Below are 20424 nucleotides of genomic sequence, written 5' to 3' on the forward strand. Positions count from 1 at the left end.
AAGTTCTCTAAACTATTGGTCGGTATAAAGTTTTCTTTGATATATCCTAAGAGAACATGGAATTTTTACTTACATGCTTAGAAATGGAAATCAACCAAACCAAAGTAAATCAATCACTAAATGAAGTGGTTTTAATTTTGTTGTGCGGCTAATTTGATGCCTAAGTAAATCAACGGGAATCATAACATCTCATTGGTTCAGTGCGCAGTTTCAAATTCAAGCTTAAGTTGAACTTAACCAAGGGGTAAAGTTTTCGGGATCTAACTCAGTGAAAAATGACATTAACTTACAGATCAGTAATTTTAGGTTTGAATCCCAACTCTCCCCCTTCCTAACTTTGGGAAGAAAAAAAACTAGGATAAAGTTTTCATTAATTTGTAACAAAAATTTGGGTGTCCAGAGACCAAATTGGGTTCAAATAAAATTCCTGAAAAAATGAAAAAGTGGCTAGCCTTGGGGAAAGTCGAAAGCCCAAGCAAAGTCGGGGAATTTAATGGGCTAGTTTGAGCTATCCAAATAGGGAGATTATTGATGGAATGGGCCTGATGTCGGTGAATGTCTGAATAAAGAAATGTACAATATTTAAAAATTTGTTAAATGTTTGTTCGTTAATTATAGGCGTGTAGGTGTAGCGATAGAAATAGACAGAACAGAAAAAGCTCATGGTTGTGGAAGCAAAAGACCCCAAAATCTCATAGCCAAAGGCAAAAGAATTGTGACTTTTTAGGATTCTGAGAAATGGATGACGATTTCACACGCCCGCCCCGGCTTATGAGCTTTGTTTCTGAGGAACAGGTACTGGAACTACTGTTATCTCTCTGAAAACCCTAAAAACTCTAAAAATCCTATTGATCAATGATGATAATGCGTGCATTTCCCTGATTTTTGACAGTTGGATGAAGCCAAGAGAACAAGGGGTGAACGGGTTGAGGATGGCACTGCCCAGAGAGACAGACCTCTTTTCGAGGTTCTCCTCTACTTTTTTCCTTCTCTGAATTTAATTAAAATCCCTCTCATCTGTTTGGTCCATGAAAAAAAACTTGTTTCTATTCTATGCAGATTTTAAAAGAAAATAAAGACAAGAAGGATGCAGAGTTCAATGAACGTTTCAAGCACAGTGAGTGCTCAAAGTTCAAACTTACATTTCTTTCAATACTTGTATGAAAATGAGATGACCTTTTCTTTGGCCTCCATCGCATTTTGTCTGATGAAAAACAGGCAAAGGATTTTGTTATTGCTCTGTGCTCAGAGCTCACTCACTTTTTTAGCTCTTTGCAGGACCACCCAAAGCCTTGGATGATGACGAGACCGAGTTCCTTGATACTTTAGAGAATGTGAGACAACACTCTATGTTTCTTAGTCATCCATGTCATCAGTGTTATTTGCAGTTCATTTGAAACATTTACTTGTTGCATATAAAGTATCTATGGATTTTCACTTCCTAATAGGAATTTGTAGTTTGTAGAGGTAGTTAAGTAGGATATGTTCACTGGAGTCTTACTTTCTCTTCTTTAATTTCAAAACATTGATAACTACTGTTGGGTGAAGCAGTTAGACAGTCAAGTTGGGTGCACAGCTGAGATACTGCATATTATCACACGTGTTATTTTCTTTACATTGTTTTTCAGTCAAGGAAGGAATATGAGCGAAAGATTGCAGATGAGGAAGCCCAACAACTTCTGAGTTTCCAGGTTTGTTTTCCAACCATCTTGGAATAGTTTGACTACTTTTACTTTCCAAGGTGTTTTGTTTGAGGTTTACTTCTTTTCAGAAAAAAGAAATGTTTAAGGTTTTGCTTTATTTATTATTCTTAGACAGTATGCTAGAATTTGGCAGTTTCAAAGCTTTTTGGATTATCTTTAAGCTCTCTATTTAATTTGGTAAAATGGTTCACATGAGAAAGTTTTCTTTAAAGCTCGTGAGAAGCAAAACTTTATAGAATATAGTTAGCAGTCCATCTGGCTAGCATATACTAGTACTTACCTCTATGTATGCATGTTTATGCATATATGCGTATGCTTCAGGGATTTAAGAGCTTTCATCTGTTGAAATTCAAGTATGCATGATTATTCTCATACTATATTGGGGCCATAGCCATACAGTTAGTTTTTCAAGATAAAATTCTTCTTGGGCGTCAGAATTTGTTTACACCAGTTCTTCTTATCAGGCAGCTGTGGTAGCAAAGTCTAGCATTGTACAAGAGCTTCAGGAAACACCTTCTGTTCCTATAATACAGGTTGGTATCTCAATATGAGGAATATGAGAGTGAGCGAGGAGAGATACCATCACCCACTGTTTTGTGGTGATTGTGATGGTTGGAAGTGTTAGTTTACATTTCTGAATAAAACCTTCTGCTTGCAGGAACAGAAATCAGCTGGGAAGAGGAATCCACCTCCTCGTCCATTAGGTATGATTATTAAGGTGAAGCCACAAGCAAAGAAAGCTAAAATTGATCAGGGAGGTGTTGAAGAACCCACGAACACAGTGACAACCCTACATGTAGATACAGACAAAAGTTTAGAGGTAATGAAGACACCTAATAGTGATACTGATAAGTCCAGTGTTGTTGCGAAGACAGGCCTTGTTTCCTATAGTGACGAGAGTGAAGATGACTAGCAGTTTTGTTCTCTTTATCTTTAAGGAGCGATTGATATTGATTGAACTACTTTATTCTTTCCTTGCCTTTTGATTTTCAATATACACAGTAAGAAAAGCGGGATTTAGGATTATCTATTCCACCTTACATTTATAAAATATGTATTGCGACAGAGAAGAAAAAGAACATATAAAAACTTAGAGTAGGATATGATTTGTGACATGGTCTTTAAAAGGCTTCAAACACAAGCTCTTATTTCATCGTATATGGCATGCCTCAGTCAAAAATATATAAATACTCAAGGATATCTAGTTTAATGCATTATAAGTGAATTATTTTCTGGTATGGAAGCAGGGCCAGCCCTTAGGGGAGTCCAGTGAGGCAGTTGCCGTGGACCCAAAATATTTTATCTTGGTGAGGACTCCCATTTATGTTTAACCTTATATTACCTTAGGCGAAAAGAAAAAAAAGGCTAGCTGAAGGAACTTAAGGAAAAGAATTTGATGTTTACTTAAACCTCAAATAGAAGCCCTCAATCCAAGTCGAAATTCTACAGCGTGAATCATTGACTACTCATGTCTTTCGACTTTAACTGCATGGATTGCTTACATAACATTATGGTCATACTTTTTACAGTTGTTGCATAAGGAAGTTTTTCAAAGTTGAAATTGATAAGTCTTACCACTACTGCTATATCACAAGAAAGATTGAATTAGTTAGCTATTTATCCATGGAAAAAAGGCATGACAGAAGAATATGTAGCATTATTATTAATTATGCTGCTAAAATTGCTAGAAGAGCAGTTCATTTCTTTTTTGCTATTCTTTATTTGATTTATTTTTGTCTTGTTAGATTTCTCCAAAAACAAAAAATGAGGACAACTTTTATCATGTGAGTTCTTGTAATGATTTTTTGTGACTTTATATAAGCAAATTTAAGAAATTATAAATTGAAGGAAATTGTTTTGATGCTTCCATTTCTTCGGGAAGTATTCAAATTATTATTATTATTTTTCTTTAAACATGTATGGAGTCATCCTAGATAGATTGTTCGCTATTTATGAGGGTTGGAGGTCACAATTGGGTTACTCATGCCTTTTTCTTTTCATGCATTCCTATCTGTTTTTCATTTTTTTTTTCAAATTTCTTTTGTATTCAACTCATTGTTGTCACCTGCTCAGTTCCATTGAGTGGACTCGGATGAGGATGATTTGGATTATGTGTCGGAAGATGGGCCTTGGAACAATAAGGGCTTATCATCTCTCTTCAAAGGGGGTGCTCATGTTTTAATCCTAGTAATTCTAGGTTGGATAAATGAGCTGGTTGGGTCAGATTTCCTTCCCTTTGCATTTGTGGGAGAAGTTTTCTTGCTAAGTTGGTTGAGGTCATAGGTCGTGTTGTTATGGTCAACCAAGCTTTCTTAGATAGGGAGCATTAATATTTTGCTAGAGTGTGTTGTTGTGCCTCTTAGGACATTCTAGTAATTTGTTTGAGGGAAGACTCTGATAAATAATTCGAGAACATTTTCTGTTAGTCCCAAGACTTTCTGGCAATTCTAATTCTTAACAGACGATGTTAAGATAGTGTGGTGAAGATATTAATGTACAAGAGGATGATACTTGTGTTCCCTTAGCTGCAGTCTGTTCCTGTGGACAGGGCCATTAAAAAACCAGAGCTTGTGGATGTTTCTCTGTGGATCCACCAAGAGAGATCTCTTTCACTTGATACACGTGTTTATAGGCATGTGTCTAGCTGCTAGGAAATCATAGACACTTGATAATTTTCCACGTAGTTTTGGGTTCTTGAGGTCTCGTAAGCCTTTTAGGCAAGTACAAGCCAGTTTGAACAACTGAACAAGCTCCATTGCCATCTGAAGTAAATATGTTTCCTAATTTTCCAACCAAGGCAAATATTGTGGAGCTTCTTGTGCACGAATCTCTTCATGGTGGGATTGGTTCTGTTATGCATTTGGGTATAATTCCTTTGAAAATCTATGCTCTCATATTGATGATGATGGATTGGTGTTGGAAGGGACCTCTTCTAGAACCTTTGAGTTTCTGTTATGGTTATGGAACCTTTCGTTACTTGCGTTGCTGATGTTGCTGGTCCTCTTGCTTATCTGAGTCTGGTAAACTTTTAAACATGGTGGGTGCTCCTCCTGAATTTAGGATCTGTAGGAAAAGGATATGGGAGATTTGATGGAGGGTTGGTCTCAACATGAATTTTTTCTTGTGTGTCTAAATATACTGGCAAAGTTTGTGGTCAAATTTGAAAATCATGGGATGTAAATTGATGAAATTGAAAGTTGGGGGCCCATATTGAGAATGACCCCAAACCATCAAGGAGTCTTTTGATGTTAGCCCTATAAAATAATGGACATTTGAGAAAGTGTCTCTTGTCCCGTAGACAGTGTACAAGTCGAAGTAGATTATGACATATACTAATATTGTGCAAAACTCTACATCATTTATTTATTTATTATTTATCATGTATATAATATATTATATAAGGTGGACCGTGGAAGGAAGAAATGGGAAGCAGACTTTTCAATTGCGGTGGGACAGCGAAGCAAACGGATAGCTTGCTTGGAATGCAAAAAGTAAATTAATTAATATTGTTAAACATCTCATCTCACCAGTAATCCCGGTGTTTATTCACGACAATGACACAGATTCGAATTTCATATTATGGGTTTTGTTTGGGGTCGTCATGCGTGACGTTTCATTTTGGTATCGGCCGGCACGAATCATGCCCTTGTTGACAATCCATGATCCATCCACACATTGAATTGAAGCTTGAAACCAATAATAATAATACGCACGCAGACACAGAGAGCCAGCCACCAAACCAAGAGAGAGTTGAGAATCCATAAATATCATCCAAAAGTTGCAAACTCAATAATTTGTTACTTCCGTGTTAGTTGATTACTCATCCTGACTTGAAGCAAAAACGAGTGGATAAGTTGCAATTCATTTGTGAAAATACAACCTATCCACCTATGACGTGAGTTTTAGAATTAAAACAAGTTTTGTCGAAAAATGTATGGATGATAAAAACCTTTTATTATATCGTAATATTATTTTAACTACTTAATTGGAGCAATTTTTCTCAATCATTTCATGTTTACTTTGTGTGACGATTTGAAATATCAATTGACTTTTTTCTTTTCTTTTTTAACTGAACAGCTGTTTTTATTTTTTTTAAGTGACTTCAAGAAGAGATGACAACTACATGAAGTGATACCGAATTAGAGTAAAATTCACTTGCAATTGCTCTCAAACTATTTTGAAAGGATTTGAGAATGAAAAAACAAACTTCGAATTGAAATCTTAGAAAATGTGAGGAATTCATTTATTTTCAAACACGTATACCATTAATAAAATTAAAATAAAATAAAAAACTATTTGCTATGCCACATCAAATAGCAGTTTTAGTCTTCCTACTAGAAAATATATTAAATACATTGATTGCACCACCAAAAATTAATACACAAAAGCCAGAAAGAAGAAATATAACTATTTGCCTAATTGGAAAAGAGTGGTGGGGGAGTGTTTGCCAACGTCATTTTCTCTCTAGTCTTTGGTGAGAAAAGGTGGCAGTTTTTGACGAAAGCATTACAGAGGAAAAGACAAGTATGCAAGGGGCTCATGTAGTTGATGCGCTAACGTGAAGAGCAACTAAGGATGCATAAAATCCCTCTGTGATTTTAATCAAAGTATCATGCTTGCCTTTCTCTACGATAACTCCATTTTTAACCACTGCAATCACATCAGCATTCTTGATTGTGGATAGTCGATGGGCGACCACCACCGTGGTCCGGTCTACCATCACTTTGTCTAATGCATCTTGAACCACTCTCTCAGATTCAGCATCAAGTGCACTTGTAGCTTCATCCAACAGTAACACCTTAGGGCTCTTGATGATAGCACGTGCGATGGCTACACGTTGCTTCTGCCCCCCAGACAATTGCACTCCACGTTCTCCTACTATGGTGTCATAGCCCTGCATAATGCATTAGGATTAATGTTGCAGCAATAAGATCACATTATAAGTTTATAACAACACAAGGTCAGCTCAGTTTAGTTGTACAATGTTCTAACCTGGTGTAAGCTACTAATGAACTTGTGGGCATTGGCCAATTCTGATGCAGCTATAATTTCTGCCTCAGTTGCTTCCCCATCTTTTCCATATGCGATGTTGGCACGGATGGTGTCATTAAATAAAACAGGTTCTTGGCTCACAAGCCCCATCTGCTGCCTCAACCATTTCAATTGAAATTTCCCAAGTTCAGTTCCATCAAGTGTGATATGACCTGAATCCGGATCATAAAATCTTTGCAACAATGCTACCACTGTGGATTTTCCACTCCCACTTTCTCCAACCAGGGCAACTGTCTGCAAAGGAGATTCACAAACACAGCCACAACATTAAGACTTAAACTTTATCATCGTGTCATCAAATTAAAATAAAAAATGAATTGAAACCCAATTCAATGATGAAATTTTACCTTGCCACAATGAATAGTTAAACTGAGGTCTCGGAAAATCTGTGTCTCTGGCCTAGATGGATATGTAAAGCTTACATGGCGAAGCTCAATCTCTCCCTTTACATTATCCAATTTCACACCTGACTCGTCACTTGGGTCTATCTTTGACTTGCGGTCTATTATTGCAAATATGGAACCAGCAGCAATCCTGGCTTTGTTAGTATCTGGGGCAAAGGAGCTTGATTGAGAAATTCCCGTAGCTGCCATGGTCAAAGCAAAGAAAACCTGCAAGCCAAACGCACATATGATATTCAACTACATAAACTTTGGTGTGAAAATATTGGTAGGCAATGAATCAGATCAAATGCAAATTCTGCATGTTTCCAAAACTTTAGGATTGGCATTGATAGATATGGAGGGAATAATTACTTGGAAAACGTCAGCAAATGTCGTTTTTCCAGCCTCAACAAGTTTAGCTCCAGCATAGAAACTGGTTGCATAGACACAGAACAGAAAGAAGAAAGATATCCCAAATCCTAATCCACTGATCAAGCCTTGTCTTTTTCCTGCCGCCGTAGGACCTTCACATTTCCTTCTGTATAGCTCCATTACCTTTTCTTCAGCACAGAAAGAAGCAACTGTTCTTATGCTCCCAACTGCGTCATTAGCAACTTGGCTTGCTTCCTCATACATCATCTGCAACCATTTAATTATACATCTTGATGAAACATATAAGAAAGAAGGAATTTGAATTCACAAGTTATGAAATGTCCTTGTAATTCAGAAATATAGATAATCTCTGACTGTACGTAAATTACAGCTTTTACTTTCGGGGACTTTTAGATCATACCTTTGCATCTGCGCTGAATCCTCTCATGAATTTTGCTTGAACATATCCATTAACTCCAATAAGAGGAATCAATGCGAGGATAATAAATGCCAGCTGCCAACATGCAACAAAAGCAATGACCAAACCTGCAATTGCGGTCGCAATGCTATTAACTATTTGAGCTAGTGCATCTCCAACTAGAGCTCGCACTGTTGCCGCATCTGCTGAGAGCCTTGCACCAATGGCACCACTTGAGTTCTCAGGCTCATCAAACCACCCAACCTCCATGTTAACCACTTTCTTAAAACACATCAACCTGATACGTTCAATTAACTTACTACCAGCAACAGAAAAGAAATATCCTCGTCCTGGGATCGCTAGTAATGATGCCAAACCAAGGGTAATAAACATTAATGCCCAAAACTCTGAATCTTTCTTTTGTTCATGAGGTGGTTCATAGAAAGTCTTTATTACCCTGGAAATAAGCACACCAAAAATTGGAAGTATGACACCATTGCCCATTGCAGCTACAGTCCCAATAAGAAGCACTGGAATCTCGGGCTTGTTGAGGGCAGCAAGGCGGCGAAGTGAGATCTTTGGAGGTTGCTCTAATTCCTTGGCAGGGGCTTCTGCGTCTGCCATTGTATTGTCCCTTACACTACCCATGCTACCAAGTCCTGTGGGTAAACCAAATGAGACTGAAAATGAGTGGCGGCTGCTATTTCCTACAGAAGAGTTCCGACTTATGGATCTTACTAATGACATCCTTTGACTCGACTGTCTAAAATATTCCGTAGTCATTTCAGATTTGTTTTGAGCTTCTGCTGGTTGTTCTGATCGATTGTTTTCTTGCAAGCGTATAAGTTGAGCGTATGCTCCTTCAGGATCCTTGAGCAACTCTGAGTGCGAGCCTGATAAATTGACAAACATATTGTTAGTTGATATGATATGTCTACCCATACATGTCATGAAATAATCAGAGTTGATTGTGCAGAAATTATGAGATAGGGTGAACAGAACAGAATAATTTGGCTGCAACATCTCCAACCAATGGGTGGGAATGGGAAATATATGCTTTCTATAGCTCCATGCACAAGAATAAAAATAATGTGCTATGTGTACCTTTTTCAACCATCTTTCCTTTATGAATGACAGCAATCGTATCTGCATTCCTCACTGTGCTCAAACGATGAGCAACAATAACAGTTGTTCGGTTCACCATAATCCTATCCAATGCTTCTTGAACTACCCTCTCAGATTCTGCATCAAGTGCACTTGTAGCTTCATCCAGAAGTAATATTCGTGGATCTTTCAAAATTGCTCTTGCTATAGCAATTCTCTGCTTCTGCCCACCAGACAGCTGAGTCCCATGCTCACCGACCATGGTGTCAACCCCCTGAAAACGAAATATGAAAGTCCAAAGTGAACTCATATTCTTATGATCATGCATACAATTACAAAGTTCAATAAAAATGAGCTACAACTTAATTAGAACCTGAGGCAGTTTATCAATAAATTTAGCAGCATTTGCACGTTCAGCTGCTGCTTTTATCTCTTCAAGGGTAGCACCATCCTTTCCGTAGGCAATATTTTCCTTAATGCTTGATGCAAACAGTACAGGTTCCTGGCTGACAAGACCAATTTTATTCCGAATCCATTTGAGCTGAAATTCTTTTAGGTTTATACCATCTATCAAAACTTCACCAGCTCGTGGATCATAAAATCTCTCTATCAGACTGATGACTGTTGACTTCCCACTTCCACTTTGTCCAACCAAAGCTGCGGTGGTGCCACTAGGGATATAAAGGGAGAACCCGTCGAATATTTGTTCTTCTGGTCTGGCTGGATAACTGAAATAAACCTCTCTCAACTCTATATCTCCACGAATGTCATCCAATGTCCTTCCTTTTTCGTCATAAGCATCAATCTCTGGCTTCCTACTGATAGTCTCAAACATCTTAAATGCTGCAGCTTGACCAGCAGCAAATGCACTCAAGCACGGTGATGCCTGCCCCAGAGACCTGACTCATCCAAATTCCAAAAGCAAGATATAAGCTTTTCTAAGAGAAAAAAAGAAACCAAAAGTTCACTTTTATATATGCACTTGCATATGTGTGTGGGTATCTAAATTCAAGCATATAGGAAAGAAGATTTGATCGCATAGGTACTATAATAGAAAAAAGAAAAAATTAAGAATGGAGCTTACATGGATCCAGTCAAAACAGCAATAATCACATTCAACACATCACCCCCGGAATATCCTTTGTCCCTTATCATTCTTGAACCAAACCATACAGCCAAGGCATAAGAACTGAACACAACTAGCATAACCATGCCAAGACCTACGCCGGCAGCTATACCTTCATGAACACCTGATTTGTAAGCATCTCCAAGATATTTGTTGTAACTTGTTATAGCTTGCTTCTCTCCGGTAAAGGATGCAACCTATATAGGAAAAAAAATGACAAACATCATACTCTTGGTCAAATAAACAGCAATTGTTCCATTAGTTCTAAGGCAAATGTGACATACGGTTCTAATGGAGCCTATCGTCTGTTCAACTACATTTGATGCTTTTGCATAAGCACTTTGTCCACGGGTTGCCATCTTGGTTATAATGATGGACATAGCTGCACCAGATGCCACAAGCAGAGGAATAGAGGACAACATGACAAGGGTAAGAAGCCACCCTTTGATGAATGCTATTATAAACCCTCCGACGAATGTTGAAAGCAGCTGTACAAATTTTCCAACCTGCACAAACAAGCACACGTATATAACCCCACGGTTGCATTATAAGAACAAATTTCAAGGTTTCTATTCTTCCTGGTGTGATTTTTTTTTTTTTTTTTTTGGTAATTGTGTGGCCAGCATAGTACCTTCTCACCCATGGCATCTTGTATGAGAACAGTGTCGCCAGACATTCTCCCAACGACCTCTCCAGTGTTTGTTTCCATATCAAAGAAACCAACATCTTGTCTCAATATTGTTTTCAAATACAAACCCCTTATCCTTGCAGCTTGCCTTTCCCCTGTTACCATCCAGCAAGCGACCTCTGATGAACAAGAAATACAAGGTTTATCAGTTCACATACCTGATATATAGAAGAATTTCTCTATGCATTAAAAAATTATGTGATTATGATGTACTTACGAAGAGTTGCTGCCACAGCTGCTCCGATTGCCAAATAGACAAATTTTAGAGAGACCTAGAATTTCCCAAGATAAGTACGTGATTATCAACATGTTCACATTAACAACTTAGAAAATCAATAGAGGAAGAGAGTATGTTATAATTATGAAATGAATACCCAAAAAAAAAATTGAGTACAAAAAATAGAAGGAAAAAAAAACACACACATGAGCTCCAGAAATCAATGGGATTTTCTGGAACTTACATATTTCACCTCAGAAAAGGAGTTCATAGTGTAACTGAAAAAGTTCAACTAATTTTTTTTTCCGGTGATGAATATTAAATCTAAACTTGTGCAGCATAACTTTACCTTGGAAACAACACTAACTATGTCTGTATTGTTTTGATTATTTCCAAAAGAATTAATCATCTCCCCAAACAATATCGTCATAAGGGGCATACATGAACCATTCCCAATGGCACCAATTGTGCCGAAGAGCATCAAGATATAATCAGTCTTATCTGCAAATGAGAATAGCTTGAAAAATGGAATTTTTTCATTTTTCTCATCTCCATTGCTCTTGTCTGAGCCTTGATGGTCCCCATTCGTGCCAGAGCTTTTCTCTTCTTCTACTTGGTTTTTTAATGTGGTCTCCTCATGCTCTTGAGATGTACCACCATTGACACCATTTTCCCCGGCCATAATACAAACCACAAGAATTTGTCTGAGTATTCAGATGCTCTACGCTTGAGTACTTATACCTCAATCTGCACCTGCATAAGAACAAGTCTGTTAGTGGAAAAAATCAGAAGCTTAAAAGCCAAGCCGGCAAAGTTGAGCTGGCGGTGTAAAAGAACCAGCTAAGGATCTGAGACAAACAAAATGATAATTTAAAAGGGAGTTCATTCAGGACATGACTAATTCCACATCTACAAGCAGGCCTGAAATTAAAAAAATAAAGAGGATTGACACGGCATCTCCTTCCTGAAATGGATTGATTGAACTACTCACTAGACAACAGAAGACATAAAAACTAATCTTCCAAAGATTCAACATTACACATGTGTCTTTTCTCCAAAGCACTCAACAACAGAGAGTGCGTAGAATTAAGAAGATTAAGAAGTTACAAATCTATGTTAGTTTTGTTGAAAGTCGGACAAAAGCAGACTGTAACAGTAGATCACCGGAGGCCAGAATGTTTAGATCCCACAAAGTGAATTGGTGAAGGTCCTCAATTAAGAATCAGAGAATCTAGCAGCTATTTAATTCCACAAAGTACAAAATCCATTACTTTAACAAGGAAAAATCCGCTTCCGACAGCAAATTTCGTTAGGAAAAAAAAGAAAAAAGAAAACTTCAACCACAAACAAACAAGCAAACAAAACGATCCCAGAAGACTAGAAAAAAGGGTATTTTCTTGTTTTCCTTCAAGAGGCAAAAACAAAACTAAAAAGTTGGTAGAAGATGTTTATGGACTATGATGGGTCCAAAAAGAACAAAAAAAGGCTGAAACTCTGTTCCGTTACTGACAGAATCAAATCTCTGCAACTCCGTGCATCCATAAAATCAGAGACTCTCTGCGAATCCAAACCATCGAGGCCATCATTAACAACACAGTGGCAAAGTACCATCGTGAAACCCAATAGAACCAATACATTTATAGCAGTAATAGAAAGTACCACTACAACCCATATGCCAAAAACAGAAAACAGAGCAAGAAAAATGAGATATTTTAGACAGTTGCTTTACCAAAAGCCAAAACCCCAAAAGGGATACCTTGAAGTTGAAGGCTTGAAGCCACGGAAACAGCTTCTGGGACTTTCAGGGTGCTTTTGACTAATTGCACCTCAATGAATGCACTGTGGGTTTGAGCTGTTTCAAGCACATTTATGCGCTCTGTCATTGCTTAAAGCGCAAGCATTTTTATAATTATTCATGACAGCCTTCCAACTATTCATATGGTAGACGTCAAGTGAACCCAAAAGCTGTACATTTTGTCAAAACGCCCATCTTTATTTAACTTTGTCAAAGCAAAATCGTACTCGTTGTTTGCTAGTGGTGTTATACATCGAAGCTCAGCTTTCCACGAAACTCATTTTTTTTACCTATCTCCTAAGAAGAAGCATTCTTTATTTATTTTTTGAGTATTTTTTTCCCTCTCACCCTCTTTCTTGTTGGGGTCCAGTCTGAGGTATAAAATTTTTATTTTTTGTTGTTTGTTTTGATAAATGAAGTAACTTGTATGGAATATAATATCGACACTCTTAAGAATCCAACCACCACCACCACTTAATACCAAACACCAATAAAACTGTTTTCTTTAAGTCCTACTAGAAGGGGATATCCAATGAGGGGCGACTTAATCTACAGGGGAGAGACCTTAAAAGGCCAATTTTTTCTTTAGCAAAATGATAATAATAAAAACCTAACAACTGACCTAAACCACGTCTTCAATATAATTACAATTTTAGGTGGGACTCAAGTTATTAACCTATGCGTGCACTAGACCCCTTATTTGCGGCAATCAAATTGACACGATGCAATGGTTTTTCAATTGGAGTCATGTCGATGTCATTTTAAGTAAGGCTCTTCAACATAAATGCGCGTAGGATGTCAAAACTTCCAACATAAAATGTATATATATTCTCTGTGCAGGATGTGATATCTTTTGTTAAAGCCAATATCCATCGAGAAAATTTCATGATTAATTATTTAAGGCGTATTATGGTCCTCTAGAGCCTCAAATTTAGTTGAAGAAAATTGAATGAAATTGAGGGTTTTTAATGCGTCATCTCTTCAAGGAAGTTAGGACGTTTTGTACATAAGGAGCTTTATTGATCCGAACCCTCTATTTGTAAAGTTTTGATTCATAGATCATCCATAAAACACCGAAATCTTATTTAAATGGGGTAATCATATTAGTGATTCTTAGAAAGCACCATTCGTCAATTTATTATATCACAATTAGATGTCTTAATAATTTATGATTTATTTAATTTATTTCAATATTGATCCAAGAATGAAGACTTAAAAATGTTGAATGAGCCCTATGCATTCCTGAATAAAAGATCCTCTCGGATATATACTACTGGCTATGCATGGATTTTGCATACATAATATATATTTTTTTTAAAAACAGTGAGAGGCAAGTGTGAATATAATAAGAAAACAACACTTTCTTTCACACTTGAATATATAAATTAGAATATTTGATAACCAAGTAAAAGCCAACTTTGACTTTGTATAATATTTTGTTGGTAGGAGTCTAGTCGGACTTGGCCCCAATAAGTTAGGTTAGGTGATTTTCTCTTTTGCTTACAATCTTGGAGAAACTAAAAATTTAGGATATATGCACACCATACACACACAATTATTAGCTTCTAGAGTTACAAGGGAATCTGCTTTGGGATTTATTCTCTCGTTTTCAGCTTATATATTCAGTTCAGCTATGTGATCGCACGACTAATCTTCAGCTATATATTTTAATGTTCTTCTCCCTCAGCATTATTTTTACGTATAATTGGTGGTGTCTCATGATTTTTTGTTTATTTTTTTTCATTTACTATAAGAAAAACAAAAAATAAAAGTCAGATCATAAGGAGTACGTATAAATGGACCGTTTCCAACCTCCACTTCATGAATATTCTGATTATAATAAAAAAAAGAAAAGGAAAAATAGTTCCAATTCATAGAATTAAGATAACACAAGCTTTTCAAACAGACAAATAAATCAACACATTCAATTTATTCTACACACGAGTTTATTATTCTACATCCGAGTTCAAATCCCCCTCTCCATAGTCTAAATTAAGCTTTTCAAATAGACAGATGGATGGACAAATTCAGTTTAGCAAACATGTGCTTAATTAGTTAATACTCAAGCAAATATGTGCTTAACCAAGTTGGTAAGTTGGTTAGAGCGAATGTATTCATTATTCTACACTTGAGTTTGAATTCCCCTTCCATAGTCTAGATTGGATTAAAATATAATATCGTTTTTATCCCAAAAAAAATTAGTTAGTACTCAATCAAGGTTTAGTACTAATTTTCATCAAAAAGGTTTAGTACTAATTAATACTTTGCTTTCTTCTGGATTTTTGTCTTTTAGTTTGTTGGTTGTCATTCTTTATTTTATGTTGACTTTGCCTCTTTCTTGACTGTTCAATATGAGTGCTTTGCTTTTAAGCCTTTCAGTTTCAGACACAAAAAGAAAAAGAGAAAAAAAAGGGTTGGTGTCTAGGAATTTTCCAAAGAAATAAATGGCTACAACTACAAGTAGAGAAGAGCTAGAGGTAAACTCCAATCATGTCCGTTTGCTTTTTTCTTTTTCTCTTTGTTTGGTAAACTCCAACTATTGCCAATCATCGTTGGTTTTGGTTATCATCAAGAATCAAGATCAACTCCATCCATGTCTATTTTAAGCTGCAAAATTTTGGCTGACTAAGTTGCCAATATTTAATAAGCTCATTTATTCATGGAGGTTAGTTGATGATAAGAGCCTTCGTGAATAAGTCAACAATACTGGGTCCAAAAACAGCTTTAATACTTTGTTATCGGAACTTAATTCTTAGGCCTTGTCTAGGAGACTGGGAGGGTCCAATAAGCAATTGCCAATTGCCAATTTGCCATACAATACAAGGCTTTTGGCATTGGAGGCCCTTGTCTATGCCAAACTTTGATGTTCAATACGAATCCACTACATCTCAAATTCAGTCACCTGGTGAAAAAGTTAAACAATCAATTTGCTAATAGGTAAGTGTCACATGGGTTTAACAATGAAATGATACCTACCCTACATTTTCTCTTGCACAATGATTATATAGTACTCGATATCAATCTACAATACTTGGTGCATTTTTTTTATACCAATCTACAATATCTGACATATTATTGATACTAATTTACAGTATCTGGTACATTATCAATCTACGATATCTAATACATTGTCGATACCAAATTACTGTACCTAGATATTACTAAAGATCGACCATGCATGTAATACATCAACAAAATATTAGCTATATATTACGACACTTCCCTTTTAATTTGTCATGAAGTGTTGTTGAGCTATACTATGCTCAACTTTGAAAGGGGATTATAGGGAACCGAAGGTTTGAATGGACAGAGCCTTACTGCAAACAGTGCAAAGTTACGTCGATAAATGAAAAGCGTTAATAAAGTCGAGGATAAGTTAATGGTTTGGTGCCAAAATATCCACAGATTAAAAAAAACAAAATTATCAAAAATATTTCGGCGATGATTTATTTCAAGACATTGCTCTTAAGGTGAGTTGCTCAAGTTTTCAAGATTATCATCTGTCCGACTAAATCATGTGAATCCCATAATTGTAGCAAGCAATCATGTTCATTTCGTGATCTCGTCAGCCTCCATTGCCACCACCTTTTTACACTCTCTTTTCGTTTTTCAAGTTTTTTCGCACTTTTGGGCTATAGAAGTAGTCAATTCTCCTTTATTTTTCAATCTTGGAAGTTGGGTGCACCAATACCATTTTTGAAAGTTTGTCAAATCATCCTTATTGAGTATTTTAGCTTACCACTTTAAATAAGGTGTACTCTCATCATCATTCTTAATATTTGACACGTGTATATTGATATAACTATGGTTCCATAAATACAAAGCAAAAAGTTAATTATAGTTATACCAATAAACACATATCTAGTGTTAAGAATGATAGTGAGAGTACACATTTGGTTAAAGTAATGAGTAAAAATATAAAGGATACCATGTCTCAGTCGTATTACTGCACAATAAATAAATAAATTTTCTCCATATATCTCGCTTTCGTTGAATAATTGGCGTGGCCCCCTTTGCCCTTAGTCTCAAACCTTTTTCTCTTTTTCTTTTTGAGTGAACAGAGTCTCAAACTTTAAGCAAACTTAAACCAAAACCTTATCTACACAGTACACTACCTCCGAAGAGAATCTATTCCCTCTTTTTTTTTCTGATGGAAAATGAGCCTTTTCTCGGCTCCCAAACGGGGCCCCAACACCAACTCCAACCCATAATTGAGGACCATGATTTCTCATTCAAAATCGCTCCGTCTCCCAGCGACCCAACTTTGCTCATCTTCCAAGAGCCCCAGCAGCATCATGTACAGCAAGACCCACAGTCCTCCTCCTCCACCTCAACAACCCAATTCGGAGCCCCGAGTGCCCGCACCAAGAAACCGGGTACTCTCCACCGTTGCAAGACAGCCCCGGCCATGGCCGTAATGCGAGACCTCAAGCCAAAGACGACCCAAATCCCCAAACCACAGTCCGAGTCCAGCTCCATCATCAGGCAAGCCGTCTTCTTGCTCCTCATATATCTTTCTCTCGGTGTTGTAATTTACTCTTTCAACAGGGACAAGTTTTCCGGCATAGAAACCCACCCGGTTGTCGACGCCCTCTACTTCTGTATAGTCACCATGTGCACCATTGGGTACGGTGACATTGCACCCACCACACCATTCACAAAGATTTTTGCTTGTGTGTTTGTGCTTTTTGGGTTTGGTTTTATTGACATCTTGCTAAGTGGGGTTGTCAATTTTGTGCTGGACTTGCAAGAAAATATGATCTTGACCGGAATTCAAATGGGCCAGGCTCAGGCTCAGGCTCAGGCTCACTCTCATCGCTTTTCCGCTAGGGACTATATTGTTGATGTGGCAAAGGGCAGGATGAGAATCAGGCTCAAGGTTGGTCTGGCGCTTGGAGTGGTGGTGTTGTCCATTGGCATGGGAGCTTTGGTTCTCTGTTTTGTGGAGAATTTGAATTGGATTGATTCTATTTACTTGTCAGTTATGTCGGTTACGACGGTTGGGTACGGGGACAGGGCCTTCAAGACTATTCAAGGGAGGCTCTTCGCTGCGGTGTGGCTTCTGTTTTCGACACTGGCGGTGGCTCGGGCGTTCATGTATTTGGCAGAGGCCAGAGTGGACAAAAGACATAGGAGGATTATCAAGTGGGTTTTGGATCGGGATATCACTGTCCAGGATCTGCTTGCTGCCAACATCAATAACCATGGTTTCATCAGGTGGCTTTCCATAATACCATCTTATCTGTCATTTACATTGTCCCATTTTTAACTGTTATTTATCATCTTCAATAATTTTTTAGAAGTAACCAATGATTTAGTATAACATCCCGACATTGTTTTGCTCCAATGCTTATTTCAGTAAATCAGAGTATGTTATTCACAAGCTTAAAGAGATGGGAAAGATAGGGGAGAAAGATATATTACAAATCTGCAATCAGTTCAGTAAGCTTGATCAGAACCACTCCGGGAAGATAACACTGCCTGATCTCTTGGAGAATCGCTTGTAAACTGCACAAACTTAAAACTGGTTTCTGCTCTTTTCAGAGGGGAAGAAACATCACTGATTTTCTCATTCTGGTGAAAGCATGGAATGGAAGTATTGAAGAGGAAGCTGGGCCTGCGTCTTGCATATTCCTGGCAGAATATTCTTTGAAGATTAATGCATTGCAATTTGCATGTAAATTGTAATCATGCCTTGTAAAAGATGAATTGTATAGACAATTTGACCATAGTAAGAAGTTCATCTTCTTTTTTTTGCCCTTTCCTTGCTGATACTGTAATTAAAAGTTAAAACAAAAAGGACTCAAGAAACAAACAAGGCCAGGGGTTCCCCTTATTTGCTTCTTCAATATTTAGCAACAATAAAACAAGAGCAACTTCAACTTACCGACCAAAAACAAAACAAGAAAAACCATCTTCAACTTCAACTTGATCTGAACTTGGTCGTGAGGCTGCCAAGATTACAGAGGGAAAATGTCGGGGAGAGTGGAGTGGTGACAAACCACATCCATAGAATTGAATCCAACTGCTTGGCAGATACAATGTCATAATTGTTGATGAGTTTCACGAAAGAAGTTTAGCCACGGATCTTCTGCTTGCGCTTCTGAAGAAAGCGGTGAGAATTAGACGGGACCTGAGTCTGTTTGTGATGAGTGCTGCTACTCTTGACGCTGTTAGTGTTGTTCATACTTATTTGTATTCGGGACCAACGTTCTTCACTATTCCTGTCAGCCTCCATCCAGTGGAAATTGTTTACTCCCAAGAGCCTGAAAGTGATTACATGGAGGCAGCAATTCAAACTGCGGTGCAGATTCATATGGAGGGTCCTGGAGATATACTTGTTTTTGCTTCCAAAGAGGAGGAGATAGAAAGTGTAAGCCGTAAAATGAATGGACCAAGCTGGGAGAGATCATGGCTCGAAAAGCTGCTGCATTGCAGGCAAAAGCAGGATTTATCCATATCGATGGAGATCACCTCACACTCCTGAATGTGTATCACGCTTACAAATGAGAGTTTAGGATTTAGAAGTTGAATTGAAAAACTAAATTATATGGAAGTTTAAACAACTTAGGTTTTTACATCTTGTAACTGGGGATGGAATGTCTTAACCGTATAGCCGCGCGGCTATATTCCAAAAATAGAATGTCTTAAGACTATGGCCGCGCGGCTATACTCCAAAATAGAGTAACTTAACAGTATTGCCGCGCGGCTATACTGTATAATATCTTTACCGTATAGCCGGGCGGCTATACTCGAAAAATAGAATATCTTAAATATATAGCCGCGCGGCCATACCACAAAAATAGAATGTCTTAATGGTATAGCCGTTCGGCTATACTACAAAAATAGAATAACTTAACAGTATAGCCGCTCGGCGATACCCAAAAATAGAATATTTTAAAAGTAGAGCCGGCTGGCGATACCCCAAAATAGAATATTTTAACAGTAGAGCCGTACGGCTATAACCTTTAAATAGCATAATATGAATTTCTCTTTTTTAATTACTTTAATTAGTAGTTATGTTTTAATTATTATTTAATTATTGAATAATTAGTATTTAAATATTCTATTAAATAAAAAATAGAAAATTTTAATTACTATTTACTAAGTAATATAATTTATGAAGTTAATTAAAATTTTTAATACTAATTATGAACTAAAGAAATAATAATGTAATTACTAATGAAACTAATTAAATAAGGCTAAGATATTTTTTAATTACTAAAAATAAAAATAAAAATTTATTAACATAAACATACTAAGTTTATATTTATATTTATTTATAATTAAAAAAACCTCTCCCGACGATCGTTCGTTGGTAGAGGAAGATTTCGTCGGGAAATGTCTAATCTGGCAAATATTTGTTAGCATAGGCCTGTGCCGACGTCGGGAGAGGTTTTTCGGTTTTGGTTTTTATTTTAAATATATAAAATTAGTTTCTTTACTTTTCTTTTTTTACCAACTTCTTTAATTTAATATATGTAATTAAGTAATATCTTAGCCTTTATGAATTACTTTAATTAGTAATTATGTTTTAATTATTATTTCTTTAGTGAATATTTAAAT

General features: G+C 36.9%; 3 protein-coding genes across 4 annotated transcripts; 2 read left to right on the forward strand and 1 right to left on the reverse strand.

Moving 5' to 3' along the window:
• The first annotated feature begins 613 nt into the window (after positions 1-613).
• On the forward strand, positions 614-2729 carry LOC110755713 (NEFA-interacting nuclear protein). Its single transcript, XM_021956950.2, has 7 exons — positions 614-795; positions 893-967; positions 1060-1117; positions 1279-1334; positions 1629-1691; positions 2168-2236; positions 2362-2729. The coding sequence occupies exons 1-7, from the start codon at positions 739-741 to the stop codon at positions 2614-2616; spliced, it is 633 nt and encodes a 210-aa protein (XP_021812642.1). The 5' UTR covers positions 614-738; the 3' UTR covers positions 2617-2729.
• A 3216-nt stretch (positions 2730-5945) lies between these two features.
• Positions 5946-12975, reverse strand: LOC110755712 (ABC transporter B family member 11-like). Its single transcript, XM_021956943.2, has 13 exons — positions 12820-12975; positions 11413-11816; positions 11064-11118; positions 10790-10965; positions 10443-10664; positions 10117-10355; positions 9406-9931; positions 9033-9306; positions 7932-8821; positions 7511-7777; positions 7103-7366; positions 6696-6989; positions 5946-6597 (listed from the first exon to the last, which is right to left on the reverse strand). Exons 2-13 carry the CDS (start codon positions 11743-11745, stop codon positions 6241-6243), a joined length of 3897 nt encoding a protein of 1298 aa, XP_021812635.1. The 5' UTR covers positions 11746-11816; positions 12820-12975; the 3' UTR covers positions 5946-6240.
• A 3952-nt stretch (positions 12976-16927) lies between these two features.
• Positions 16928-18614, forward strand: KCO5 (Ca2+ activated outward rectifying K+ channel 5). 2 transcript variants are annotated; one of them, XM_021947780.2, is made up of 3 exons: positions 16928-17343; positions 17407-18075; positions 18218-18614. In XM_021947780.2, the coding sequence occupies exons 1-3, from the start codon at positions 17009-17011 to the stop codon at positions 18363-18365; spliced, it is 1152 nt and encodes a 383-aa protein (XP_021803472.1). In that variant the 5' UTR covers positions 16928-17008; the 3' UTR covers positions 18366-18614. The 2 variants fall into 2 exon arrangements, with proteins under 2 accessions (XP_021803472.1, XP_021803471.1); XM_021947779.2 differs by having other exon boundaries at positions 16930-18075.
• Positions 18615-20424: the final 1810 nt, after the last annotated feature.

The sequence above is a fragment of the Prunus avium genome, chromosome 3, assembly GCF_965620075.1.
Source record: "Prunus avium chromosome 3, drPruAviu1.hap1.1, whole genome shotgun sequence".
Classification (NCBI taxonomy): Eukaryota; Viridiplantae; Streptophyta; class Magnoliopsida; order Rosales; family Rosaceae; genus Prunus; species Prunus avium.

Excerpts from the sequence above, each read along its gene's own strand:
- LOC110755713 (XM_021956950.2), top strand. The coding sequence starts at position 739 with ATGGATGACGATTTCACACGCCCGCCCCGGCTTATGAGCTTTGTTTCT. Across the intron at positions 796-892 it reads GCTTTGTTTCTGAGGAACAG|TTGGATGAAGCCAAGAGAAC; the intron begins GTACTGGAACTA and ends GATTTTTGACAG. Across the intron at positions 1,692-2,167 it reads AACAACTTCTGAGTTTCCAG|GCAGCTGTGGTAGCAAAGTC; the intron begins GTTTGTTTTCCA and ends TCTTCTTATCAG.
- LOC110755712 (XM_021956943.2), bottom strand. The coding sequence starts at position 11,745 with ATGGCCGGGGAAAATGGTGTCAATGGTGGTACATCTCAAGAGCATGAG. Across the intron at positions 10,356-10,442 it reads CGATAGGCTCCATTAGAACC|GTTGCATCCTTTACCGGAGA; the intron begins GTATGTCACATT and ends TTTCCTATATAG. Across the intron at positions 7,367-7,510 it reads CATTTGCTGACGTTTTCCAA|GTTTTCTTTGCTTTGACCAT; the intron begins GTAATTATTCCC and ends TTTGGCTTGCAG.
- KCO5 (XM_021947779.2), top strand. The coding sequence starts at position 17,009 with ATGGAAAATGAGCCTTTTCTCGGCTCCCAAACGGGGCCCCAACACCAA. Across the intron at positions 18,076-18,217 it reads AATAACCATGGTTTCATCAG|TAAATCAGAGTATGTTATTC; the intron begins GTGGCTTTCCAT and ends TGCTTATTTCAG.